Below are 27,883 nucleotides of genomic sequence, written 5' to 3'. Positions count from 1 at the left end.
CAATGTTCCCGGAGCCTCAGATGTGAAGCGTTTTGTAGATGTATTCATTAGGACTGGATTCCACAGCTCTGCATTTTGATTGGCTGTGGTTTTCTGTAATGGTCTCTGTCTGCTGCAAAGAGAAGTTTCCCTGATGAGGGGTGAAGACTACACTTCTCCGTGGGTGTTAAGACAAATGTTTATAGACTATTCTTAGGGATTATGCTGGTTTAGTGGTTGTAGATTTTCCTCCAATAACCATCACTAGTATCGAGTAGCCAGCAAGGCTTCCAGTACCAGGTGTGAATTCCCTCTTGTCGAGGGACTCAAGTCAAATTAGAGAGTTGTTGGTTACTCAAAAGCAATTTTTAAAGCATGTGCAAATATGCATTTGTATGTGACTTCTTTAGGCGATTTTGTGACGTGCACACCTGTGGATTTGGCATGTCCATGAGGAGTCCTGGAAACAATCTGAACGACAACCTGGTACCTGTGTGGAAGAGCACTGGCTACTCTTCCAGAGGACCCAGGCTTGACATCTAGCACCCATATGGAAGTTTGAAACTGTCTGAACTCCAGTTCCAGGGAATCTGATGTCCTTTTCTGACCTCCAAGGGCACCAGGCATACAGGTGGTGCAGAGACAAACATGCAGGCAAAACACTCATCCACATGAAATAAAAATAAATAACTCTTTAAAGGGGAATTGGAGGGGCTGGGGATTTAGCTCAGTGGTAGAGCGCTTACCTAGGAAGCGCAAGGCCCTGGGTTCGGTCCCCAGCTCCGAAAAAAAAAAAAAAAAAAAAAAAAAAAAAAGAACCAAAAAAAAAAAAAAGGGGGGAATTGGAGAGATGTATCCAACCCCAAGTTGGAAGGTAGAGGCAATTCTAAATCACTGGTGGGTGTGATGTAATACCCAAAGCACAGAAGAGGATTTGGGGAAAGAGAGAAGACAGGGATGGGGAGAAGGAGAAGGTGGAGAAGGAGGAGGAGGAGGAGGAGGTCATGAAAGTGGTTGGGATTTGGTTAAATAAAATTGGGCTTGTTTAGAAGTTATTTAGAAAGGAGGACAGAAGGGTAGAAAGGACAGTAGAAGGGCAGAGATGGCTGGGACCACAATCAGTCCTGTGCAAGGTCATCTTGGCTGAAGAAAATGTCAGGAGCTAAGGATGTGGCTCGGCAGTTAGATGGCTTCCCAAGCATGCTCACGACCCTAAGTTTGATCCTCAGCACTAGAAAGATGGGATAGACCACCAGAACATTTGTACAGACAAGCCCAGAGCAAAGAACAAAACAGTACTCATCACCCATGAGTAATAGTTTCCCATCAGTGGGGACAGAACTTCCAGAATTAGGAAGCAAATCTGAGGTGAGGGACAGCATGTGTGGGAGGAGGTTGGGTAAAGAGGAATCCGACCCTAAGAAATCACATTAATGGACCCCCAGGTGCTGTCCCAGGCCCAGCTCCTCCACCAGCCACCTCTCCAGCCTCATCAACAAGCGCCACTTTCTCAGTCCCTGAATGGAACTCGTGTCTGGGCCTGAGGAGGTTATCTTGTGAAAAGGGATGGCCGGATTCTTGGCTGCCACCAGAACAGTTTGGCCTGTGAGAAGAAGAGAAGCCACAGGGCTGCAGGGGCAGGTGCCAGCAAGAAAGGCAGACATGCCAGAAAGACACCCACGGTGAGAGGAGCATGTGGCCTGAGGGTGAGTTTGCTTACCTCATCCAGGTTTGCTCTCCTTGTGGCCAAGAGGATTCATGTGCCTAGGCCAAGGGCCCTTGGGGGCTCTTGCAGCTGGCTTATCAGGGCCTAGGCTCTGAAAAGCCAGGAACAAACAAGCTTCAAAGCCAAGGACTTGGCTGGCAGACAGGAGACCCAGTCCTTCACCTCTGTCCTCTCTCTCTCTCTCTCTCTCTCTCTCTCTCTCTCTCTCTCTCTCTGATGATATATATAAGACACTGGTCACACCAGAGAGATGAGGAGAGGAGAGAGAGACCTTACAAAATGGACATGGGTAGCAAAGAGGTACTGATGGAGAGCCCACCGGTGAGTGTGTGTGTGTGTGTGTGTGTGTGTGTGTGTGTGTACAATTGTACACACATAGTATATTGGATTTGCCTGTCCATCCCCCACTAGGCTTTTTTCTTTTTCTAGACTCATATACTCAACTAGCTTACGGGTGGGCTGCTAGGACAGAGATACCATGATCACTAAGTCCTTGGCAGAGGCAGGCATGACAGCCATGAATTCCTGAATAAAGGTGTTGAGAGCCATAGAGGGATCAATAGAAAGGACTGTGAAGAACATTGATAGTGCCACCAAGTAATTGGGAGGCTATAGGGAGCATCACAGAGCAAATGACATGAGGCCAGAATGTGGACCAATGGTTAGAGAGCCTCGTAAGCATGGAGACCTGAGTTCAGTCTCGTTCTACATAATCCAGGCATGGAGGTGCACACAGTTTGGAAGTGTAAGCAAGATAATCATTCAGGGTTATCCTTAGATAAATAAGGAGTTGAAAAGCAACCTGGGTCATAGATATATGGTTTTAAGAAAAGGATGGCTCAGTAGGTAGTGGTGCTTGCTACCAGATGTGGCAGCTTGAGCTTAATCTCTAGAATTCCCTTGGTGAAAGGAGATGAAACTTGTTTCTGACTTATACACACACATACCATACACACATGCACCCTCATGCATACCACACACATGCACAAACACATGCACACTCACACTACACATGCACATGAACAGGCACACATACTAAATAAGTAAATGTAAAAAATATGAAGATGGCACATGGACTGAATTGGGAAGGGACAAAGGGGATATAAAGGCATGGAGATGGCAATACCTGGATCCTTTGAGGGAACAAAAACTCTGCCTATGTCTGGGCGGCCAGGCGTGTTGGGAAAACAGAACAAGAGATTGGTAACTGGCTCTCTTGGATTATTCCAAACATAGAGTTTGCTTCTAACTTTCTAAGTATCTATGGCTTTTGTTAGAGTCCAGACACCTTCCCCAAAGCCTTCCTCCCCAAAAACCTTCTCTGATCTTCCCAGCCCTTCCTTGCACACTCAAAGCCTAAAGGGGCATAAGAGGGTGTCCCGCTTGTACAGGGAGAGAAGAGTCATCCTTGCACCCACCCATTTGTCTCTCTGCTTTCCTTGCTCTCCCAGGATTACTCGACAGGTCCCAGGAGCCAGTTTCGCATTCCCTGCTGCCCCGTGCATCTCAAACGCCTTCTCATCGTGGTTGTGGTGGTAGTCCTTGTCGTCGTGGTGATTGTAGGGGCTCTGCTCATGGGCCTTCACATGAGTCAGAAACATACTGAGATGGTGAGCAGACAAGAGCATATCTGGTGACACAAGCGGAGATGAGGTGGCCATCCAGCATAGATTCTCTCCCCTAGGCCCTGGCCTAGTGTAACCACCACCAGCTGTTCCAACGCAGGAAAGTTATGTTTAGCCTTCCTGAGATCTCAGGGAAGAAGGAATTGCATTTGAATAGAGGATTCTGAGTAGATATGGGCACCAAAAGGCTGAAGGAAGAAAGAGAAATGTCAGACCACATTCTAACACCCTTCCCCTAGGTCCTTGAGATGAGCATCGGAGGAGCACCGGAAACTCAGAAACGCCTCGCCCTGAGTGAACACACAGACACCATCGCTACCTTCTCTATTGGCTCCACTGGCATCGTTCTATATGACTACCAGCGGGTGAGGACACCTGAGGGACCACCAGGACTTTACGGGAACTGCCCAGTTGTAGCATTTCCAGAGCTCTCCCCATTCTGTGCCTGCCTGCCACATCTCAGAGGCTTGATTTAAATGTGTCCCCCATGAACAATCTACAGGGAGTTAGTTGGCTGAGAACCAGGGTTGGGGAGTAGGCGAGGCAAGGGGACATCATAAATGACCTCCAGTGTTACATGCCTAGCTCCTGACTGCCTATAAGCCAGCTCCAGGAACCTACTGCTACATCATGAAGATGGCTCCAGAGAGCATCCCTAGTCTTGAGGCTTTGGCTAGAAAATTCAAGAACTTCCAGGTGGGTGTGTGAGGGAAGAGAGAGAACTGTCTCCCTCCAAGGGCTGAGTAGAGGGACATTTTAAAGAATGACTAGTCCACCCTGTGTAGTATTGATGCTCCTGGACCAGACATGTTCTTCTCTCTACATGGGCCTGTGTCCCATCTTCCCTACCACCTCTCAGGTGACCTGCTAAATTGCTGGCCTTGGCTGAGCTCAGACATACATCCCCTACAGGCTTCTGTTTCCAACCCAGTCCCTCTCCGAATTAGTGAGGAAAACTGACCCTCCTGAATTTGCCTTATCAGTTTAGTGTCCTGCACTAATGCAGGTGACACTGAAAGCAAGTGCTCTTTCCAGGCCAAGTCCTCCACACCCACCTCTAAGTTGGGCCAGGAAGAAGGGCACAGTGCTGGATCCGATTCTGATTCTTCTGGGCGAGACCTGGCTTTCCTGGGCCTTGCTGTGAGCACCTTGTGTGGAGAGCTACCACTGTACTATATCTAGCACCCCTCAGGTGAGCAACAGTACCTTTCGGGATGCCTGAGCAACACTGGGAGGGCTTGGGCTGCCTGCTTTGTCAGGGGACCTACTAGGGATCTGATCTCTTGAAGTCAGCGGTCTCAGGGAGCTCGAAGATGGAAGGCTCCCAGACAAATCCCACATCGGACCCAAGCGGGTTGCTTCCTTAGTTCCCCTCCCTCACGTGATAAGCATCAGTTCTATGTGTCACAGGGTGCAGAAACCGCTGCGGGACAGGAAAGACCCTCCGCAAAGGGTCTTTGGCAGATAAGCAGGAAGCTGCTCCTGTCCATACTCTACAGAAGAGGGTGGAAACCTGTGGAGCAAAGGTGTCTCCTACAGCCTCGGGGATCCTACTACAAAAGAATAAAGCAGCCCTATTGAAAAACAAAGAGTGGCACTTATTTTTCTTCCACATTTTCTCAGTTCGGCTTCTAGCAGGGGGAGCCATCCTGGAAAGAAGAGGGTTTGGAAAGTTGAGGCGCTTTGCCACATCCTTTCTTAGACTGATGGGGGTTTGGCCCTACCCCAGGTAGTAAGGAACAGAGCAAAAGGCGGGGACGGGGACCGGACCTGGGTGCCATACACGGGTGTTAGGCGCCCTCCAGCGGTGTGTCCGCTGGGAAGAACAGTGGCAGAGACAGGCGGGGAGACAGCTAGACAGAGAGACAGCGAGAAGCGAGAAGCGAGAGAGCTGAGGTCTAAGAGAGACTCTGGAGTCTCTGGCTGAGAGAACGATCGCTGATCCAGGGTCTAAGAGGAAGGAACCGACCTGACAGCGTGTCCCGTGCCCGGAGGCACTCCGCCGGGTGCAGGACAGCGGCCTCTAGGGGGCCCCTCGCGGAGCGGTGCCTCGGGCATCCCTGGCCCGCGCCCCCTCCCCGGCCCGGGCCCCGGCCCCAGGCAGCGGATCCCCCTCCGGGGCGGGCGGTGCTACTCTTATCCTCCCCGCCCGGCTGGCGTGCTTCCCGGTCGGCCGAGCACGGTCCCGGCCCCGAGGGGGGCTGAGCTGGGCGAAAACCCGCCCTCCAGCGAGCTCATTTCCCTAAAAGGGGGGGGTGGGGTGGGGAGTGGGAGGGCGGCGAGAAAAGAAAGGGAGCGACCGAGAGGAGGGCGAGGGGACGCCGGAGCCCAGAGCCGGAGTGAGCCGGGTCGAGCCGGGTGGGGGGGGCGGGAGACAGGAAACGGGACGGGAAGAGGTGGCCTCGGGGGGAGAGCGCCTCCCCTTCGCCTTCAGCGCTCCCTTCCCGGTCGCCCCGCTCCCGCGTCCGGGCGCGACCGCCACCGCTGCCCGCCAGCATGCCCGGCGTGGCCCGCCCGCCGCTGCCGCTGCTGTCGCTGCCACTGCTGCTACTGCTGCTGCTCCCGCGCGCCGGCCGGCCGCTGGACTTGGCCGACTACACCTACGACCTGGGCGAGGAGGACGCCCCGGAGCTCCTCAACTACAAAGACCCCTGCAAGGCGGGTGAGCGACTCCCGACTCCCCCGGGGGCGCACGGAGGCCGGGCGTGGGCAGGCTGGGATCGAGGCTGCGGGCCGGGCAGGGGTTGGGGTTGGGGTTGGAGTTGGAGTTGGGGTTGGGGGAGGACAGTCCAGTGTGGGAAGCTGGGAGCTGCTTGGTTGGCAATGCAGTGGGGGAACAAAAGACCGAGGGAGAAAGGGAGGGGGAAGTTTGGGGGACTTTTAGGACTGAAGTTTTGCTGCTGTTTGTGGAAACTGCTGCGGCTGCCGTTTGCCTTCGTAGAGGATTCCTGGGGAAACCTCCCTAGGTCCCAGCGAATCCCGCTGGCAAGGAGGCTTTTTCTCCACGGGGAAACTTTACGGGCCAAACTCTGTGTGTGTGTGTGTGTGTGTGTGTGTGTGTGTGTGTGTGTGTGTGTGTGTGTCCCTTCTCCCCTATCCCTCCTGTTTTGTGGAATACTGGTGTTTTCCTGCTTGTCTGTTTGCCATAGTGCCGCGCATCTGTCTGGTTTGATGCCCAGAAGGCCTGCAGTTCCAAAGGGATAGATTTCCCAGTTACTCAGCCCAGTAGAAGGAGAAAGTTTTTCCGGAGGTTCTATGGAATATCCTTCATAGGCAAGTCTATGAATCTAGCCAGCAGCCGCAGCTCTCTGAGCACTCAAGAGACAGCTGTCAAAGTCAGGGAAATCATCGGGGAAGTCATGTGGGGGGTGGGATGCAGGGGGACCTACCTGTGCCTTTGTGTGCCAGGAGAGCTCTGCCAGAGCCAAGTTGGGATAGCAAATGAGCCTCACAAAGAGAACTCGGATATTCTACATCAGCTCTCTCCCCCGCAGACACCTGAGGCTAATTAGTCAAGGTCAGGGCTCTTTGTGTGTGTGTGTGTGTGTGTGTGTGTGTGTGTGTGTGTGTGTGTGAGATCTTTGTTCATGAGAACCCTCCTGCTGTGGACCAGATGACCAGACACTCAGGCCATTGACCTAATTGATGTTCCTGAGCAGGCTGCCTGGAACACACTGGGGACAAAGATGTCACAACTTTTCCTCGACTTCCCACTTCTGACTTCAGCCTGTCTGTGAAGAGTTAGAGCCAGAAACTGGAACACAAGGAATGGACACAAAGTCTTGGGACAGGCAGCTACTATCTTGAGCACAGGGGGCACAGGGGGCCTGATCGGGGACTCATGTTGCTCCATCCACCCTTAGGTAGGATAGGGACCATTTTACTCTGGCCAGGACAAGCCAAACCCCTCAGTTCTTCCTCTTCCATGCCTGGTGGGCTGTAGTCAAATCGGGACCTTAAAGTCTCCATCTCAGTGTTTGTGATAGGAGGGCAGGAAGAAGAATGAACAGGGCATGGGATCTGAAGGACTCGTGAGCACAGTCTCTGAACTCCAGTTTTCTCATTAGTGAACTAGCTGGTGGTGAGGGCTAAATCTAGACCATATATAATTCGCTTATTATTAAGATATAGTAAGCATGATATAAATGTCTATTCCCTGTGCTCTGTGCCTCCAGCTCCTGGTTAATGTCTTTGAGAGGGCATGGACTTGGATTTTAGGAAAAGCTAACATCTCCCTGGCCCTCTTCTGTGTCTCTTATCTATTCAGTGATGCACATTTCTTGAGATGTCTCAGGCTGGGTTTGGTGTTGTGGGAGGTGCAGAGAGTTGCCAGACAGATCTCTGTTCTTAAAGGGATCACATTCTAAGCAAGTGTCCAAGAGCACACTAGTGTTACACAGCATAAGCCAGGAAGAATAGGGTTCTCTCATCGCCTCTTAGTTTCTAGTAATGGGGAGGGCAGAGCAAAGTGATTGAAGGGATCTGGGAAGGTTTGCAGAGTGAAGATTTTGTGGAGGCACAGGAACAGGAAGGAGCACAGCCTCAAAGAATGGGTAGGGAGCTATGCTCATGTTGAAAATGTGATTTTTGGGAATAACCAAAGGCTCAGGGCTCCATCCCCAGTCTCAGATTTCATGTTAGGGTGGGGCTGGCTGAGTTGGAGCTTCAAACAAGGGCTCTGGAGAAAGTTCTCTACCAGGGTGAAGTGAGGCTGGTGGGGAGCTCAGCCAGGCCTGAGGTGGCTGAGAGGTCCTAGAGCCTGACAGGGCCAAGCTTCAGGGTCAGATCAGGCCTTCTTTTTGGGTGTGACTGATGCCTATGTCCTGTGGATCACCCCTGAAGGAAACTGGTCTGAGATATATATATATATATATATATATATATATATATATATATATATATATATATATATATATATATATATATATATATTGCTGTTCCTTCCAGCCACAGGCCCACCAACTCTCTTTGTGCTGCTGCTTCTTCCTGCTTTGATTTGCTTCTTGGCCTCTCCATAGCTTTGACAGCAAGTGCTAGGAGTGTTTGTGGCAAGTGTCTGTCTCTGCCTACTTTGGAAGGGGCTGGTACACCCCTTCTTCCTCCTCCTTCCTCCTCCACTGCCTCTTCTGCACCCTCTGGCTTCCTCTTCCCACACAGAGAACTAGCACTGAAAACTCTGATTCTCCCAGCTCAAACGGGACCTCGCAGTTTATTCTAAACATAGCCAGGCCTCATCATCTGAAATTATCTCTTTAGTGACTGTTTGCATTAGATTTATTTATTTACTTTTGTAGATGGGGTCTCACCAAATTGGCCTTGAACCCATCATCCTCTGCCCGTAGCCTCCCACATGCTAAGATTATAGGGGTGAGCCACCACATCCACTTATGGCTGCTGTTAAAGTAAGGACAAAAATTAAGACCCTTGATGTCCTGGGAAAGGTCCTGAACTTTTGGGCCTGAAGCCAACCTGGGGTGTTGGCGTGCTTAAGGCTGATTCTACCAAGCCTGCTCTCAGGTTATTTACTGGAAACTCTGGTTTCTTACGTTGAATACCATGGAAGAGGATGTCAGAGATTCCCAGCCTAATGTCTTACCACTGACACATCAGGTGACAGCCAGTTTGTCTGCAGAAGGAGAGGTGGACTGTACTTATAGGCCCCTCTTACCATCCTCACCCCCGGGACTTTGTGGACCAGGTATGGAATTCAGAGGAAGCACATTATCTGATCTCTCACCAGACCACATTCCCTCTTCCAGACATCCTGAGTGAGTCACTTCACTCACCTAAGACCCTGTTCCTTGTCTGAGTCACCCTCACTTTAAGGTGCCCCAAGGGTGGCAGAAAACACATCTCTATGGGCCCTAATGGAGAGGGACCAGTTAGAAGCCTCAGGAAGAAGGGATTCTTCTTTTGTTTTGAGACAGGATCTCACTGCGTAGCTGTGGCTGGCCTGGAACTTGCTTTGTAGACAGTGTTGGCCTGCAACTCACAGAGATCTGTCTCTGCTTCTTGAATGTTGGGATTAAGGCATGCACCACCACTGATGGCTGTAGAAGGAACTCTTATGACTTCCATTTCTCCAGCGATTTAGGAAAAACACTGGTGGTGGTGGGAAGCAGGCCACCTTCTCAGGAGGTATAATATGGGGACTTAGTTGCTCTTGCTTCCTCCTGACATGTGTGTGCCTCTGTCCACTCCTAGGAGTCCCTTTTCTTTGAGGAAATGCTTTTGTTCTTTTTTTCTTATATGTAAGAACACCTTGGAACCTGCACAGGGAATTAGTTGTATGTATTTGTATGTGAGTCTCTACTTCATAGCAGGTCTATTCACCTGCGTGTGTTGGGCCCTGTGTGAGCACAGGCACAGATGCTCACCGGTGTGTAAGTGGATGAGGGAATGAATCTATTTGTGGAGTCTGGGGCCCTAAGTGCTTCCTCCCTTGGCTACAAGTCTGCATCCGTTGAGAATACATGCCTGCCCTACATACATGGCCTTGAAGCTCCATCACACCAACCAGGCTCCACTCAGGAGGTGAGAGGCCTGGCCATGCCAAGGGGAGGGGACTTTGGAGTCCAGAAGGTGATCTGAGGGACAAAGATTGCTCTCTAGGTCCACATAAACATTGATATGTGTGTCTCTGTGATCTTTCCCATCCAATACTGGGCCTGGCTACAGAGCCTCAAGTGTTTCCTGCCTGGTTAACAGCCAGACAGCAAAACAAAAACTTCTTTTTTTTTTTCTTTTCTTTTTTTCCGGAGCTGGGGACCGAACCCAGGGCCTTGCGCTTGCTAGGCAAGCGCCCTACCGCTGAGCTAAATCCCCAACCCCAAAACTTCTAATCCTATGTTGAAAACAGTTGCTACTTTGACCCTGACCTTGACCCTAGGGCTTCCTTTGGGCCAGGAAAGCATCCCGAACTCTCTTGCATCTAGATTGTCTAGCTTCCTAAGGTTAGGATCCCAGAAGGACCAGCTGTCAGCCCAATTCCTGGCCATCAGCTCCCCTCCCACCCCACCCTACCCCCATTCTGTTCCCATGCATTCTTCAGCCATGACATCTCCACCACAGGGCATCCAGCTGAGCTCTGTAGCCAACCCTGTTCCTTCTACTTGCCCTGCCTTGGTCCCACACTGCCTGGACTCATAGGCCAACATGGTTCTGTAGATTTGTTCAGATGGGGAGTGAGTGCAAGAGACCCAGTATGTCTAGGCAAAGTCTGGAGCTGACTGGGTCTCCAGGATTGATGTGGTGAGCACAGTGAACTGGATGTTCAGCAGTTGCTTTCTGTGCTCTGGGCTTGGTGCTAGGTGCTTCATATATACACCCTTATTCCTTGACGTAATCTTAGGATTATACCGTACGTCTTCTTTTAGATTGGAGAAAACTAGAGGTTTCAAAAAGTTCACATGAATGTCAGCTAGTGGGAGCCAAACCAGATTCAAAGACTAGTGTCACCTTCCAAAGACTCGCTCTTTGCTCATAGTCCAGCATGGGCTCAACTGCCTTCTGTAAGGTGTCAAGTTGGTCTGAACAGAACATCTATAGACTTTTTCATTATTGCCTAAGAAATGCAGTACAATAGCTACTTGGCACTTACACTGTATTAAGCAGTATAAGCCATTGAGAAATGATCTAAAGTATATAGGAGGGGTGAGGATATTTGGTAGCACGCTTGCCTAGCATGCACATAACTCTGGGTTTGAGCAGGTGTGGTGAGGTTCATGTCTGTAGTAGACCTAGCTTTTGGGAACAGAGGCCGGAGGATCAGAATCTCCGGGTCATCTCTGGCTACATAGGAAGTTTGAAGTCGGAGTGGGCCACATAAAACCCTGCCTCAAAAAAGAAAAAGAAGAAAAAAGGGAGGGAACATAGGAGGGGCATGGGTGGGTCCTATGCAAACACAATGCCACTTTATATGTGGACTTGAGCATGTCAAAATTCTATGCCATCTGTAGGGGTCCTGGAAGTGACACTGTAGGGAGACAACTGTGTTTGGTGATGCCCATGGATGTTCGTGTAAAAGCTTGGAGGTGCCACGTTTGTGCAAAAGTACAAAGTATACAGCTGTGTGAGGTGGTCCTGTGATATTGTCACATAAGAACCCACCACATCCCCTTTTGCATGCAACCGAGAGGTTTCTTCTAACTCTGTCACATCAGTTACTAAGACCTGGGTCATGAAGGGTCGTGAACGCTTTCCCAAGCACCAAAAGAGACTCTTGACTAGTTACCAGCTGGTGATCTTGGACATGCACCTTCCTCTTTGGCCCCAGGGTCCTGATCTCTGAAGTCAAGGAAGTGGGGCGGCATCTAGCTTTAAGGTTATATCTCCAAATGTTTGTAATGGGACACTCCTAAGGGTGCCGAATGGCTTACTGGGCATGTTGTGGGTGGGCCAGGATTAAATGGACTCATTAATGAGTGAACAGTTTGTGAACTGGAAGGCACTGGGTAAATTTCAACAGACATTTACATAAGGTGTCATTCTTACTACTATTACTGGCTTTAATGAGTTCAAAGCTTGCCACCACTGGCTTGTGTGTGTTGGAGCTTGTATCTGTATTTTTTAAGAACTCTGTGACTGTGTGTATTGTGTGTGTGTGTGTGTGTGTGTGTGTGTGTGTGTGTGTGTGTGTCTGAGTGTCTATTTTTGTATATACATATTTACAATATTGGTTCTGGAGAGGTAATGAGCTTGAGTAAATCCACCAAACTAGAAATAGTGAAGCCTGAATATAAATCAATCCTTCCAGAAACTTAGGATAGTCTAACTTAAGCCAGTTTGCTTTTGGGCCTCAGTTTCCTAGATTGTTAAGTGAAAGATTGGCCTGATGACTGACTGCTGAGGTCACTGCTACATCCGGTTGATCTGTGTTTGAGTAAGTGTGTATCTCTGCACATGTATTTGCAGACCAGAGGAAAGCTGGCATGATTTCTTTCATTCATTCATTCATTCATTCATTCATTCATTCGATATGTTCTTTCTACCCAAACTCCAATGCTGAGTGCTGCTCACATGTGCAGGGGTGGAGTCTCTGACCTCAGTGGCTCTGCACAGACGGCATAGGATGTCACCATATGCCCATAGGGACATTACCCATCTGTGTCTGACTAAGTGTGTGATAAAGTAAATGTATATGTATCCACCCAGTGGGGCCAACTGGGGAGGAGGAACCCGTGTGTAAGGCCTCAAGGTTAAAACAATTTGTGTAATGCTGACTCTGCGGGGATGAGAAGCAAATGTCGCACGGCTGCAGGGAAGCAGCTGTGCTTCCATCTCCAGCTTGGCCTCCCACCTCCCCTAGCCCAGCCCAGCCCAGTGTGAAGCTTACATCTGGGCTCCTTCCAAAGCAGGCAGTGCTAGATCTCTGCTTCCTCGTGCCCTAGACTTCTCCGAAAGAAGATAGGCTGCTTAATCCATCTCTCCAGAAGCTTCTCTTCCCAGGCCCGTGGTGGGCATGGTGGTGGGGTTGTCCTACCCCTGGGTCTTTCCAGAGGGAGGACCCAGAAATTTAGGTTGTTTGGGGGGCAACAGTTACACCTTTCCCTGTTAGCTAGAATTCTTGGAGTTAAGTCTTGGCCCCCTAGATTTGCCCAACCCATGCCAAGTGTAATTGGGATGGGCAAGCATATGAGACATCTTACAATAGTCCATACTTCCCTGATTTGGTTGAAATGGTATTTACTATGTGATACCACTTACTTGGCACAGGCTCACAAATAGGCAGCTAGTTACTCATCTTTCTAACACTGTCACAAAACACTGGAGAGGACTGACTGACTCAGAGGAGGTTTATTTTGGCTCACGGTTCCTGAGTTTCCAGTCCACGATAGCAGAGAATATGGTTCTGGAGTCTCTTATAAGTAGCAGATCATGGTGGGAACATTTGCATGCACACACACACATACACACACACACACACACACACACACACACACACACACACACACACACACACTTTGCTTCAAAGTATCTCACCGCCAGAGCACTTGTCTCTCTGTAGAATTCTCTGAGTCATTATTTGTATGAACTTTGTATTGTAAAGATTAGCACCAACAGGCTAGGGCCTCTTCTGTTGCTAGTCTCTGACTTAATACTGGCCCATAATAGGTACTAATTGCTGAAGATGGGAAAGGTGACACAATCGCGTCTTCGTGGAACTATTTATTAACGTTTTTTATTTACTCCCTTTCTCTCCTCCCACCATGCATAAATGCGTGTGTGTGTGTGTGTGTGTGTGTGTGTGTGTGTGTGTGTGTGTGTGTGTGTTGTAGATCAGAGGATACTTTGCAGGAGTTGGTTCTCTCTTTCCTCAGGTCATCAGGTTTGGAGGTAAGCGCTTTTGCTCACAGAGCCATTTCACTGTTTAAGCAATAGGGTAAGTCTTGCTACATTACTCAGGGTTGCCTCCAAACCCCAGATCTGAGTGATTCCTCTGCTGCTGCCTGAATAGCTCTGGTTACAAGCGAGTGTCATAACACTTCACCATTGCTGGGATTTGAAGTAAAAGGCAAGGAAGCTATAAGGAGATTCTCGAAGCTGATCTGCTGTTCTGTGTCTTTCTCATGTGGTACTGGAGAATCAGAACTGCTGTAGGGTTAGGGCTGAAACTACAATGAATGCAGCCCAGGTAAGAGGATTAACTCAGTCTCCCGCTTCTTTTTTCTCCAGCTGCCTTTCTTGGGGACATTGCCCTGGATGAGGAGGACTTGAGGGCCTTCCGGGTGCAGCAGGCTGCAGTTCTCAGACAACAAACAGCCCAGAGGTCGTCCATCAAAGCTGCAGGTACACTGTGATAGGCTGGCTTTTCGTGTTCCAGAGATGTTTCAGAACCCACACCCCCTCCATTTCCGGCCAGGCCCTCCCAGGACAGAGGCCATGAACTTGAACCCAACACAGAGGCTTGCCTTCCTTTGGGATCTATTTATCTTTCTCCCAGAAGAGAAATAAATGTTGACACCCACTGGAGTCAAAAAGCAGTGTTTTTCTGACATATAGCTTACAAAATGCTTTCAAAAGTATTATTCTACTTGACTGCCTCCAATCACCTCCACGAGTGTCATCGTTAGGGTGTGATTTTGCTATGAGGAAAAGCAACTTGGGGAGGAAAAGGACTTACATCGTCTTACACCTCTCAGGATACAGGATCACCTAGAGGAGGTAGAACAGGAACAAAGGCAGAAACCCGAGACAGGAATAGAAGCAGAAACCATGGAGGGATGTTGCTTACTGTCTTATTCCTCCTGACTTGCTCAGTTTGTTTTCTTTTTTTTTTTTTTTTTTTTATTAACTTGAGTATTTCTTATATACATTTCGAGTGTTATTCCCTTTCCCGGTTTCCGGGCAAACATCCCCCTCCCCCCTCCCCTTCCTTATGGGTGTTCCCCTCCCAACCCTCCCACCATTGCCGCCCTCCCCCCTCAGTTTGTTTTCTTATACACTCAAGACCATCTTCCCAGGGGTGGCACCACCCACAATAAGTGGGCCCATACCTGGCAGACTTACCTACCTATAAGGCCAGTCTTATTGGGACATTTTCTCAAGAGTTCTTCCCAGATGACCTTAGCTTGTATCAACTTGACAAAAACTCCAGCCAAGACAAGTAATAAGTGTCAGGACTGCTCATGTTTTCCAGAAGCAGAGACTAAGCCTCACAAAGGTAAAGTGATTTACCCAGTATCACATACAATGTGTAGGTGGCAGGCAGGGCTGGAACTAGAATCTAAACCTTTGTCTCCCAATCCATGATGCTAATGGCCAATATTATAGCCCTGGTCCTGGGTCTCCTGGTCCCAGTGTGCAAGCATCTATGTATTCTCTGGAGCCATCCTCCTGAGCTTCTTCAACGTCCCAAATTGACCCCAAGACTCAACTTTTTACCTTTACTTACAGTGTTCTTTTGTTCTACATGTACGGTTGGTATCTTTCCATGCCACACAGAAAGGACTTATGTCCCAAAGCTGGGATCAAAGCTCTTTGCTCTCTCGTGTTCAAGCACCTACCAACCTATATGGCATTGGTGATGGGGAAAGACAATGGTGGATTGGCTTCTCCCAACCTGGATGGTGCTGGATCATGGTCCACAGGGAGCTCTCCCATTGCTCAAACAAGGGGTTCCTACTGAGGTTCAGTTCTGGGCACAGGTGGGTGGGCCAGGCCACCTTCCTTGTGTAGCAGGAGGGACGATCCTGGTGTGAGCAATTTAGGGATTTTAAGCCAACTACCCAGCAGGGCGGTTGGCATCAATCGGTCTTATTGACTAAAGAAGTTTACAGGACTTCAGTGGAGATTAATGGAAAAGGCACAGGGGAGAGTCTTACCAGGGCATGCAGCCAGTCCACCAGGTGATCTGGGGCAAAACTTTGTCCTTAGTCTCCTCTACATTCAGATACAGACAGTGACGCTTGCCCCTGTGCCAGGGAGCTTCAGTGTCATGTGGGAATCCAGGTCCAGAAGCCCTGAGAAAGCACATAGCTTTTGTCCAAACTTCAGATCCCTTGGGTGCCCACAGTTCCTGGGAAATGAGTGTCCTAGCCCGTTCCCACCGTCCGTGGCAGCTCCAGATACTTAGAACATAGCCTCACAGCTCTTGCAGAACTTTACAGTTGTTTCATGTAGACACCATGAAGAATGAATTAGCAGATACTGAGTCATTGCTCCTAGGAGAAATGTAAGCTCCCACCAGCCTTCAGTCACATTTTCTGTAAATTGATCACATATGACCACTTTTATGTGTGTTTCATTTAAAGACACCTTATTTGATATAAAGTTAGTTCATTAATACTGAGCTTGTGGCTAGCGGCATTGGCTTCAGCCCAAGCAAATATATCTAATGTGGGCATTTCTTAGGAAGGTTTATCCCAGTTTTTGGTGAAGGTGTGTTTGTGTGTGTGTGTGTGTGTGTGTGTGTGTGTGTGTGTGTAGTGTGTAGTGTGTGTGTGTGTGTGTGTGTGTAGTAATGGAGATTGAACTTGGGGCCTTGTGCATGCCAGGCAAGCATTTACCACTGAGGTACATGCCCAGTTCCATTTCTACTTTTTTTTTTTTTTTCCGGAGCTGGGAACCGAACCCAGGGCTTTGTGCTTGCTAGGCAAGCGCTCTACCACTGAGCTAAATCCCCAACCCCCTCTACTTTTTTATTTTGAGATAGGGGGGCTCTCAGTTGCCCAGGATGGCTTTAAACTGAGTGTAGAACTCAGGCTGGCTTTGAACTCAATCCTTATACTGCACCTTCTTAGGAGCTGGATAACAGGCTTGTATCACTATGAGCCCAGCTTTCTTGCTTTGGGAACACAAGACAGCACATGGGCACTTTGCTTAGAAACCACTGTAAATAACTCAGTTCACCTAAAAGAAACAGGCAGGCAGAATACTTTGTTTGACCTTGGCTTGTGCACACATTGATTGGATCATCCAACCCCCCTCCCTCCTCCCTGTACATATCCATGGATAATCTCAAAACCCTGACAGTATTGATTTGAAAGTAGCAAATAAATTTTTAGCAAAGTAGGCAGATTTGTGAATCCAGAACCTACAAATAATGGGTACGGTTATTCAGTGTCTCCTCCTCTTCCTGGCCATTCACTTGCTACCACTGACTCTTTCCTCTTTCCACTCCAGGGAACTCTTCTGCCCTGGGTAGACAGAGCACGAGTGGGCAGCCGCAGAGGGGAAGCAGAGGCAGATGGAGAAGCAGGCCTCGGAGCAGGCGGGCAGCGACATCCAGACCAGAGCGAGTGTGGCCCGATGGGGTCATCCCATTTGTCATCGGAGGGAATTTCACTGGTGAGTGTACCGCTGAGAATGAGCCTACACCTGACCTTGGCCTTGTTGCCTTTAGCCAGTCCGCAGCCCCCCAGCCAGGCTTGCAGATTGGCTGTAACACTGTATCAGTGGGTGAAAGTGGCCCCAACCCCAACTCGCTTGACAGTATGACAGTCGACTTTTCCCTTCACAGGCAGCCAGAGGGCAGTCTTCCGGCAGGCCATGAGACACTGGGAGAAGCATACCTGTGTCACCTTCTTGGAGCGCACAGATGAGGACAGCTATATTGTATTCACCTACCGACCCTGCGGGTGAGCAGGGACCCCTGGGCGCTATACCCTTGGTGGTGATCCCCAGTCAGGTTCTGCCCTAGGCACTCTTGTTGCCCTCAGCTGGGCCATCCATCCCCTTTCCCTGCTATGGGCATCTCCCATTGACATGGCTCAGACCCTGGCATAAAGCCTGCGCATTGAGTACCCAGGGCCATCTGCACCCCTGCATAAGCCCCCAGCAGCCTGGCCCGGCCCCTGAGTGGATGCACTCCCCCAGCTCGGGACCACCCCCCTGAGCTGGCCCCGCCCTCCAGGTGCTGCTCCTACGTGGGTCGCCGAGGTGGGGGCCCCCAGGCCATCTCCATCGGCAAGAACTGTGACAAGTTTGGCATCGTGGTCCATGAGCTGGGCCATGTCATTGGCTTCTGGCACGAGCACACGCGGCCCGACCGGGACCGCCATGTCTCTATTGTACGGGAGAACATACAGCCAGGTACACACACCCCAGGGTCTGGATCCCATCCTAGGGCTTCTGGAGCTGCTTAAGGGTTTGACACATGGGAGTCAGGTTGAGTAACCAGAAGCCAGCTCTTCTAGTGAGAAGCTGGACTGCAGTCAGCTTGTCACTGGATATCCCCCACAGGCTTATCTGCCCTCCATCTCCCGCCCTTTGCTAGTTCTGTTCTTCTCCATCATGGCCCTGCAAATCTCTGTCCTTCCTCTTTATTAGTGGTCTCCCAACCCTCCCTTCCGCAAGCTCTCCAGTCTTTTCTGCTGGGAAGGACTCCTCTATATAAGTCCTGTCCCCTTTCCCCTCTGCTTCCCTTTCACCTTCAGAGAGGCACAGGTACAGGGAGGACACTGACCACTCCCTCGGCCCCACCCCCACTCTTCTCACGGTCTTTGCAGGGCAGGAGTATAACTTCTTGAAGATGGAAGTTCAGGAAGTCGAGTCCTTGGGAGAGACCTATGACTTTGACAGTATCATGCACTATGCCCGGAACACGTTCTCCAGGTGAGAAATGGTCTGAGCCTTGCCCAGGGAAACCCATGCCTACCTTCTGGAAGCCATTTCCTTGCAGACTTCCTCTTTTCTGTGTTCTGCCCTTCCCTAGCTGGCACCAAAGACCAGGACAGCCTTCTGGGTGTCTGCAGCCCCCAAACAAAGGGCTGGAGGCTGTGTTTGCCTTAGTAGTCTCTCCCATTAGTACAAAGCAGGCAGGCATGGTCTAGCCCATTGCTGTGCAATGTTAGGGTTTGTGGTCTAGAAGACTAAACACCTCAGTTCTCAGGTCCTGCTCTGTGGGGTCTCCAAAGTATGCCAACGCCAAGGAGCCAGGCTCGTTCCTCATCAGCCACCATGGCAGTTTATTTTTCCGGTAGCACCCATAGGGGAATACCTCTAGCTGTCTGTCCTCTTTGCCTTGTTTTGTTCTGTAGTATTAGAGATGAACCCAGGGCCTCATGACACCAGGCAAGTGCTGTCTGTCCCCTGTCTTATATGCCTAGTCCCATTAATTTTTATTTTTTAAACTTTTTAAAATTTATTTTATATGCATTGGTGTTTTACCTGCATGTCTGTCTGTCAGATTTCCTGGAACTGGAATTACAGACAGTTGTGAGATGCTATGTGGGTATCAGTGCTCTTAACTGCTGAGCCATCTCTCCAGCCATCTAATTTTTATTTTTTGAAAGAGGGTTTTACTAACTTACCCAGACTGGCCTTGAGTTCACCATGTAGCCCTGACAGGATTTGAATATAAAATTATTTCTTTTCCTCTCACACATTTATATTTGTGTATGCATGTGCACATACACGCCACATCGCACCTGTGGTGGTCACAGGACAAATGCAGGAGCTGTTTCTCTCCTTCCACAATGTGGGTTCTGGTGTCTTGACCATTGCGCTGTCTCACTAACCTGCAGACCTTGAACGTTTGATTGTCTTGCTTCAGCAGAGGTCACAGAGCAGGACCAGCTTGGTCTATTTTGTGACTGGCTAATTTGCACAAAGCTTGACTTTTGCCCTAGACTGGTCCCCATTGCCAGTTCACAAGATACCTCTTTAACCATGGCTCCATGGGAGGAGACCCTCCTGTAGGACTGGGAGGAATGTCCCCACCCCTCCTCACACCCCTTCCTGGACTGGCCTTCCTGCACCCATGTCTCTGTCTGGGTGGTGGCCCAACCCCTTCCTCTCTAACCTCCTCTTGACCCACTCTTACAGCTCAGGATCTGGGAATGGAGACAGAGGTGGGGGAGGGGTGGGGTAGTGAAGTCATTTAGCCCTCCACCCCCACAGACCCTCTTTCCATTTCCCATCATACTCACACCCCCTGCCGGGTCCTCCCCAGCTGGATGTGAGTCAGGGACCCTGGGGAGGGGAGAACTGCCATCTCCTCTTTGTTCTGCCCCTCCCAAATGGAAAGACAGAGATTAGCAGGAAGGAATTGGGAAAGAGGGACACTGTGCCCTAGGAGCTGGCTGGCCACTGTGGAAGCTGCAGTTAGTTACCCTTTGGCCTTACTCCAGTCACTGCCATGTCAGAGGGTAATGAGTTGACCCTGGGAAGTCAGGAGAGAAGTCGACCGGGACTGGATTTGAGGTCTGGAGGTGGCAGCTGGGTGGTGTCGCAGATGACAGATAGGAACTCGAAGCTGTCCTAGGGCTGTGGCTTGAAGTCAGTCTGAGCAGAAGGATCCGGGTCCCTGGACTTTCAGAGCATTTCTGGGGCTCCCTCCAGCTCCTGTGGTATAGCTGCCACGGAACAGGGTGGCTGCTGGTCAGTGGGCAGCTTAATGACAGGGTGAGACATCTCCGCCCTTCCCTGACCTTGCTGAGGAATGTCTGGGCCCTGGCAGAGTCATGCCCTGTGGCTGTAGATGAGCACACCACCCTCCTTCTTCATCCACCTTCCGGCAGACTCATGTCCTCATGTCCTTCTCAGGGGCATCTTCCTGGACACCATTGTTCCCAAGTATGAGGTGAATGGGGTGAAGCCTTCCATTGGCCAAAGGACCCGACTCAGCAAGGGGGACATCGCTCAGGCCCGGAAGCTCTACAAATGCCCAGGTTGGAGCAGGGAAAGGGACAGAGCAGGAGGGATGGAAGGTAGGGTCCAAGGAAGACAGAGGTCAGGGCCCAGGAACCTGTGGATAGTAACAGCTGTAAGTCTCCGAGATGGGTTGGGAAGGAGGGACAATACGGAAGGACAGTGTTTTGGTTAAGGACCAACCTGAGGCTAGGCTGGTAGGTGTTAGGAAGGGCCTAAAAGAATGAGGAATAGTAGGGGCAACAAGTGGGAGCAACTAGCCTCTCCGCTGGACAGTGAGGAGGAGGTGAGGCCCACCAAATGTTTGACCTCAACTCTGGAATCCATGTTTCCATGGCAACGGGGCATCTGGTTACCCTGGCAGCACTAGACCAGGGAAGTAGGATGGTTTATGCTTATATATAAGGAGGAGGGGTACCTTTTAAAGGGACAGAGCACCTTTCTTCAGCCACTCTTGTCTCCCCTAAGGGCTCCAAGGATCAGGGTGGGCCCTGGGGTCTGGCACCTGCAGTCAGCAGCTCAGTCACATTTTTTTTTCCCTTGACAGCCTGTGGTGAGACCCTCCAAGACAGCACTGGCAACTTCTCCTCCCCTGAGTATCCCAATGGCTACTCTGCCCACATGCACTGTGTATGGCGTATCTCTGTCACACCGGGGGAGAAGGTAATTGTGATTGACCACCTGTCTGAGTCTCCCTTCCTCTGTTAGGACCCCAGCCATGGGATAGCATCACCCCCAGGAGGCCCAGCCCAGGGAACTTCTGGCAGAAGGGCGACCTACCTGGTCATTGGCGTAAATGCATCAAGTATGTAAGGAGGAGGGTTCCCACCAAATGGAGCCATGCTCTGCCTCCCTCCTCCTCGGGCCGAGCTGTCCATCGGGGCTAATCCGAAGATAGAGCTGCTATGTTTGGTTACCATGGAGTTCTATTGGGATTGTCCAGCTCTCCTTGAGTGCTTTTTAAAGCGCTCGACACATGGCTCCTCTTTGTTTTCATGGCCACCCTGGGTCTTCATTTCACAGAGGAAGAAACTGAGTTACAGGAAGATTAATTAAGTAATTCACCCAGGTCATACAGTTAACAAGGACAGGGTAGGATGTAAACCCTTCCTAGGGCTGGGTTCAAGCCCAGCCTTTTCTGGGATGCCTTGGGTGGACTTGGGTGAACCACTCAGCCCCAGCCTTTGGCTTTCTCCTCTGTATAGTCAGAACTTGACTCAGGGATTCCCAAAGGGCCCTTCTCAATCCTCACAAGCTGTGGTCCTAAGAACAGCTAAGAACAAAGCAAATGCCTCCAGCAAGATGCTTCCGGTTGTGGCTAGCTTTACCCCTTTTTCCTGCTGTTCTGGGACCTTCAGGCCCTTCCTTGCCTGCTGCTCAGTCAGGTGACCAGAGCAGACATCAAGTGCACGAGGGACCCATGAGCTTACCTAGTGCAATCTCCCGCTGCACAATTGACTAGCTTTATTCGAGCTTATGAGGGCTTGGTACCCCTCTTACTATTCTGTTCTGTTCTCTCCAACTCTTAATATTACAGAGTCTCAGAGAAAATGGGAGTGCCTATCTATCCCTGAAAACTCTCAGGGCTTCTCAAGAGCAGTTCCTTGGAACTCACCTCCTGATTTCTCCCAATGCAGGAAGGCCCTTCTTCTTTCTTTTAAAATTTTATTATTTGTATGTGGAGGAGCATAAGGTATATGTGTGCGAGTGCAGGTGCCCAAGGAGGGCAGAGACATCAGATCCTCCTGGAGCTGAAGTTAAAGGCAGTTGTGAACTGTCTCATAAAGGTGCTGGGAACCAAACTCCAGTCCTCTGTAAGAGCATCGACAGCTCTCTAGCCCCTCCCATGACTTCTTAGGCCCAGGCAAGACCTTGTCACACGAAGTCTAGATTTCTCGGTCAACCCTGGACCTTCTGTGTCCTTCATATTTTTATTGTTCCCAAGAGTGAGCTGCGACATTCCTTTCCATAACTGGATTGTGGTGTTTAATTTAGTGTTACATTGTTTTCATGGAGCCTTGTGACACCTCCTGCAAAGAGGGTTTAGAATCAAAATGAGTTCCACTGTCCAGCAAGTCCTACTAGCCTCACCTCAGTCCTTGCCTGTTAGATAAGTATGCCACCTGTGGTGCTATCCTGAGCTTTAATCAGAATATTGAGCAGGACACAAGCCAAAGGAAGTGTAAGATCTCCCTCCAAACTCCCATTGACCTGCTCAGTTGCAGGTTTTCACAACTTAGCAATGGTCTTTGGTGACGTTATCCCAAACCACAGGCCACCACCTGTTGCACTCCTCTGAAGCCTCTGACATCTTCCCCCAGCATAGGATCCTATCTGGCAGCGATGAATATAGAGCTGGAGTGCATTACCAAGTCACACCCACTGTCCCAACAGTTGAGAAAAAGTCCCTTTCAAAAAAGAGAAATGTACTCACCAGTAGGTCTTGCTTCAGTACACCATACTCCACACCTTACACACACACACACACACACACACACACACACACACACACACATACACACTCTCTCTCTCTCTCTCTCTCTCTCTCTCTCTCTCTCTCTCTCTCTCATCTCCAAGCACTCCTTTCTTAAGTAGCCAAAGACTGTCTTTTTAATTGCAGATGGATTTAATGGTTGAAATGTTCCCAGTAACTGCTCGTAACTGCCTTTCAACGTGTACACGGGTGTGGGCACACACATGACTCTTCAAAGTTGAGAAAGCTTTTGCTGTGAGCCATTGAGATTATACACACTGATCACATCTGCAAGTTATTTGACTGTCCTCTGACGTTATCTGTGAAGCCCAGAGACAAATGTCAACTTAGAGAGGAGCTCCTTGTCTGGGCAGCGGCTTTCCAGACGGTGCATGGCTTTTGTTTTTGCGGCTTGGGGATTGTGCTTTCCTATGACAGACTCTGACTGAGAATTTGGTAATTCTGTTATCTCTCCCTTAGCTAGCATCTTGCCATCTTCCCTCAAAAGCCATCTCATCCCTTGTTCTTCTCATTCCAAATCTGGAAGTTGCAAGTCTTTCTGCTATTTTGAATAGGCGGAGCCCTCACTGCCTTCCAAAGGGTCTCTACTACTCCAGGTTTTGGGAATCTCATTCATAAGTAATAGTGACGATACAATTGTAATAGTAACAGCTTATAGTTATTGAGCTTATGATTTGTTAAACATGAGTTCAGTGATTTCCGTGTGTTATGTTCCTCTGTATGATGGGAATCAAGCCCAGGTTTAGTTAGGCAAAGGCTTTACTGAGCTGTAATCTCCAGCCAGGATTGTGCCTTCGAATTACCATGGTGGCATCACAGTATTGATACTGACATGGTCCCTGTTCTGCTCATGAGAAAATGAACTTGCAAAAGTCGGTCCCCAGCCCAAGGTCGCTTAGAAGCTACATATGGATACACTGCTGTGATTATAAAACTGTTCTGTTCTGAGGCCCTGCTGTAGCATTTCAACAATTGTTCTGATGATCTTCGACAGACCTGTAATCCTACAAAATGCCCAGTGCTGGGCCAAGGACCAGAGATGTGCAGATACACAAAAGAGCCTGGTCCTTGAGGAACAGTCAAGTTAGAACATGGCTTCCTTTCCTGGTCAGGAATGTGACCCAGACATCAAGAGTGAGGTCACATGGCCTGGATCATCTTCCTCCTCAGTAGTTTCTGACTGCATGGGCCAGCTCTCATGTCTCTAAGTGGTTATAAAGGGTCCTGGTTCAGGAGTCTCCCTGGCCTGGAAACCCTCCATAATTTCCAAAAGACCTCCATCCCTTTGTAGAACCCTGCTCAGAGCTCCAGGGAAAGATGTGGATTCAAGATAAAAATTATAAACACACCAGTGCATGGTTGTAGACATGTATCAATTAAAGAAAGGTGAGTCCAGACCAGCACCCTGACACAGGCCTTTAATCTCTACACTGGTAGGCAGAGCCAGATGGATCTCTACATAGTGAGTTTCAGGACAGCCATTATAAAATCTTGTCTGAAAAAAAAAATCCAAGATGGCACCCTGGGGATGTGAACCTTTAAAGGACCCCTAGAAACTGGTACTTTCAGAATAAGGGTCACTTTCTAATACTCTTGTTTTGTCTCTCACTTTAAAATTGTAACCTTGGGCCCTGGATTTGTTGTTAGAACAATTGTGTTCCAAGCAATGAACCAGGCACATGACATACATAGTTTCTTAAAGCCTAGAGTCATCTTTAAGCCTGTCACCTCTACTGTGTAACCAGGGAAGTGAGGCTCACAGCACTTACATGTAAATTACCTAGGGAAATGCCTGATTTGTCAGCAGTAAAGCCACCTCCCCAAGCATTTGGACTTTGACATCAAATCTGGCAGCAGGGAAGTTGTTTTCCACCCATACTTTAGTGCTTAGCTTACAGCCACAAGTGCAGATGATAGACCCGTCTTGGCATGTCACCTTTGAGAAAGAGTCCCTTATGGTGAACGAACACTCATGCAATTAGCAGCCAACCTTGAGACTTGGCAGTGCTCCCCAGACAAGGAAACATTCTGTGCCTTTGTTTTCCGACCTGCAAAACGGGCCCAGTGATCTGTGGATTTATATGAGGATTAGAGGATGGGTAAGCACTAGTCAGCTTCCAGAAGATGCCCTACTGTCTCTCCCTACTTCCAGGATTCTGATCTGAACCACTGCATGTCCAGATGTCCCAAACAGCTTAGAGTGGTGGCATAGGACTGGACTCCCGAGGAGGGCTAGCAATGTGCAGCTCAGTGACAGGGGGCTTGACTAGCAGGTCCAAGACACAGGATTCACCGCCCAGTGCTGCAAAGACTTAAGTAAGTTGAATTCTAAAAATGAAATCCATGCTTACTGTCTGCCTACCGTGCACCAGATGATGAAGTAAGCTTTACTCATCTGATTTCCCTAAAGCCCTGTGAGGCAGGTCCTATTACTCACTCACAGATAAAAACAGCACCAAGGGATTCGGTGATGAGTGTAAGATTGCCGGGTGAGGCCACCTTGAAGCCTGTGAATTGTCTAAGGGTGATGTGGTTAATAGCCTCAGGTAGCTCCTTCCCAAGCGAGAAGGGTAGTATTCTGTTGGATCACCCTTGAGAGCACCACCGTGTGGGAGGGAACCCCTTCACAGATGGATACACTGTACCTCACGTAATCCCCATGTCTCCAATGCAGCGGTTGAGACCCCCTCCGATCTGTAGACAAATCTAGGCTCAAGGAAGCGGAACTCAATACCCCAAGTCCTCAGCTAGGAAACAGTAGAGCTGGCCAGATTTTCTTTGGCAAAGGGCAGTGCCCTTGCCACCAGGGCACAGCTGTGTCCACACGACAGAAGTCAGTACAACTCTTAATTAGCTATGTCTGGTCTCAATATAGCCAGTGTCGTGTCTCCGTTGAGGATGCTAGTGACCACCAACACAGGTCTCTTCCTCCCAAGTCAGGTGACCACTGTCTGTCTAACCCCTTGGGAGGTCTTGGGTGGGCCTCTGGGGTTCGGCCCTCTGGGTGTGGTGACTTTGGAGCTCACCCTCCATGGTGGTCTGTGTGAGGGAAAGTAGATGTTTGTTCTCATTGCAGCTGCTGGGCAGCCCAGGAGGCCGCCAGCATGAGGGCAGGGGTGTGAGTGTGGGAGTAAGGGTGCTGTGCCTCAGCTTTCTGCATCCCTTCCATCTGGCAGTCCAAGACAGATATTTTTGTCATTTGTTAGATATATAAAAATAACGTGTGCCTGATATAAAATGCCTGAGCAGTCCATAAACACAATGTAAAAAAGTGAATATTCTCCTCCTCAGTCTTTTATATCCATCCCACTTCTCAACAGGGACTAAGCATAGGAATGCTTTCGTGTGTTTGCCCACGTGACACACATAAAGCCAAGAGGACTTCGCTGTCACATAATGGATTTCTACAGCTTGCCTTGCACTCAGCAGCAGATCCTGCCCTTGCTTTGGGTCAGCTTGATAGATTCACCCCATCTGTTTTCATGGCTGCTTGTCCATCAACCCTCTTCATTTCTCTTTGTGTCTGTATCTGTGTCTGTCTCTGTCTCAGTTTCTGTCTCTGTTTCTTTGTTTCTGTTCTCTCTGTCTCTCTGTCTCTTTCCTCCTTCCTATCTCCCTTCCTCCCTCCCTCCTTCCCTTCCTTTCTGGCTTCTCAAGAGAGGGTTGTTCTGTGTAGCCTGGACTGTCTTTGAAACTCTATAGCTCAGGATAGCCTCAAACTCACAGAGTTCACAGAAGCTTACCTCTGCCTCATGCCTGCTGGGATTAAAGATATGGGCTCTCTTCTAGTGAAGGGCAGTTGATTGTAAGTTTTTTCAAGTTTTCATTATTACCCAAAATGCTTCAGTAGACGTATTTATACATCCATCTTTATAGATTTAGGCAAGCCTGCCTGAAGATTCCTAAAAGCAAAATTGGATTTTAGAGATAGTTGTTAAGTGTTACATGTGGAGGGGGACAAATGAGATTTCTGCCTGCCTGGGTCTGCATTTCCGTGTTGGAGGAGAAACAGATAAGGGATGCGTCAACAAGTCCCTGGAAGCAGGGAGATGATGGTGCATGTTGGGGAGGAATCAACAGGAAGGAGACAGTGACTCATGTGGGATTTTCAGAGAAGTCCCCATTCATGGCTGGCATATCAAAAGTAGGGCAGCATCTGCAGGCATCAGGTGAGAGCTTCCAACAGTAAGGACAAAGGTCCTGAGACAGGCTCAGTGTGTTTGAGGATTGGCATGGTTCATGTGCCTACAGCCTAGTAAGGAGGAATGGTAGGAGAAAAGGTCAGAGGTAATAGAGGTGAGGTAGGAAAAGAGCCTTCAAAGTAGGGACTTGGGATTTTTTTCTGAGTTATGCATATGTTATGTATATTAAAGGACTTTGAGCTGAGGGTGATCAGGTAGACATAATAAAACCTTGACTGACTGCTGTGGTTCAGGCAAAGCAAAGCCAAGAACAAGGGATAAAGCTCAGTGTGGGTATAGGATGGGAGGATGGACAGAAGGCGTGGCTAGAAGGATGGCCTAGAAAGGAGTGGTGGGAAGTTGGGGGTAGAAGGCAGGGTCTTAGCTTATCAGTGCCAGGGGCCCAGTGGTACAGTCATGCACACAATCAGGTGTGGCTGTCCATACAGACAGAAGTCAGATCTGGGTGTGACCAGCTTGTAGTTTTTAGGTGAGAACAGTTAAGTTGGAAGAGGAGTGTGAGTCTGGAGTTCACACCATGGATGTTGAGTGTGAGGAGATGCCGGTGCAGGCCAGCAATCGTGCCTCACTTTGAAGGCTGCCGTACCAGCCCTTGGCTGCTTCCCTCTGTGGGAGCATTTGGTCATTTCCCTAAAATGGATAATGGGTTGGATGGAGGGGTTTATACTTTCAAAACAGAGCCAGATGGACAGATCTCTGTAAGCCTTGTCTACATAGGGAGTTCCAGGCCAGCTGGAGGCGGGAACTGAGGGGCTGAAGGGATGGG

General features: G+C 49.5%; 2 protein-coding genes and 1 long non-coding RNA gene across 9 annotated transcripts in view; 2 read left to right on the top strand and 1 right to left on the bottom strand.

Moving 5' to 3' along the window:
* Positions 1 to 1,868: 1,868 nt before the first annotated feature.
* Positions 1,869 to 4,919, top strand: Sftpc (surfactant protein C). Of its 2 annotated transcripts, NM_017342.2 has the most exon segments (6): positions 1,974 to 2,026; positions 3,157 to 3,315; positions 3,570 to 3,695; positions 3,916 to 4,026; positions 4,366 to 4,522; positions 4,741 to 4,916. In NM_017342.2, coding segments are annotated over 5 exon segments (585 nt in total). In that variant the 5' UTR covers positions 1,974 to 1,984; the 3' UTR covers positions 4,513 to 4,522; positions 4,741 to 4,916.
* A 676-nt stretch (positions 4,920 to 5,595) lies between these two features.
* Bmp1 (bone morphogenetic protein 1) overlaps positions 5,596 to 27,883 on the top strand; it is a 44,288-nt gene continuing 22,000 nt past the window's right edge. For 2 of the 6 annotated variants that reach the window (XM_039093689.2, XM_063274695.1), the window contains exons 1-8: positions 5,597 to 5,992; positions 14,005 to 14,118; positions 16,954 to 17,118; positions 17,291 to 17,408; positions 17,684 to 17,862; positions 18,279 to 18,384; positions 20,317 to 20,441; positions 20,969 to 21,084. In XM_039093689.2, the coding sequence (XP_038949617.1) occupies positions 5,827 to 5,992; positions 14,005 to 14,118; positions 16,954 to 17,118; positions 17,291 to 17,408; positions 17,684 to 17,862; positions 18,279 to 18,384; positions 20,317 to 20,441; positions 20,969 to 21,084 (1,089 nt within the window). In that variant the 5' untranslated portion in view covers positions 5,597 to 5,826. Of the gene's footprint in view, positions 5,993 to 14,004; positions 14,119 to 16,953; positions 17,119 to 17,290; positions 17,409 to 17,646; positions 17,863 to 18,278; positions 18,385 to 20,316; positions 20,442 to 20,968; positions 21,085 to 27,883 lie in introns of those variants that run through there. The other 4 variants (XM_063274694.1, NM_031323.1, XM_006252285.3 and 1 more) reach the window with 4 other exon arrangements.
* LOC134482143 (uncharacterized) lies at positions 18,719 to 20,972 on the bottom strand. Its single transcript, XR_010058196.1, has 2 exons — positions 20,605 to 20,972; positions 18,719 to 20,518 (listed from the first exon to the last, which is right to left on the bottom strand). It is a non-coding gene; the product is annotated as an uncharacterized LOC134482143 (long non-coding RNA).

The sequence above is a fragment of the Rattus norvegicus genome, chromosome 15, assembly GCF_036323735.1.
Source record: "Rattus norvegicus strain BN/NHsdMcwi chromosome 15, GRCr8, whole genome shotgun sequence".
Taxonomy (NCBI): Eukaryota; Metazoa; Chordata; class Mammalia; order Rodentia; family Muridae; genus Rattus; species Rattus norvegicus.
Note: the sequence above shows the minus strand (reverse complement) of the source record. Positions and strands in the feature narration are given on the sequence as shown.

What these genes read in the sequence shown, in the direction of transcription:
- Sftpc (XM_039093609.2), top strand. Translation starts at nt 1,922, where the DNA reads ATGATATATATAAGACACTGGTCACACCAGAGAGATGAGGAGAGGAGA. An exon ending in TACTGATGGAGAGCCCACCG is followed by an intron (nt 2,027 to 3,156) that starts GTGAGTGTGTGT and finishes TTGCTCTCCCAG; the next exon opens with GATTACTCGACAGGTCCCAG. An exon ending in TTCTATATGACTACCAGCGG is followed by an intron (nt 3,696 to 4,365) that starts GTGAGGACACCT and finishes TGCTCTTTCCAG; the next exon opens with GCCAAGTCCTCCACACCCAC.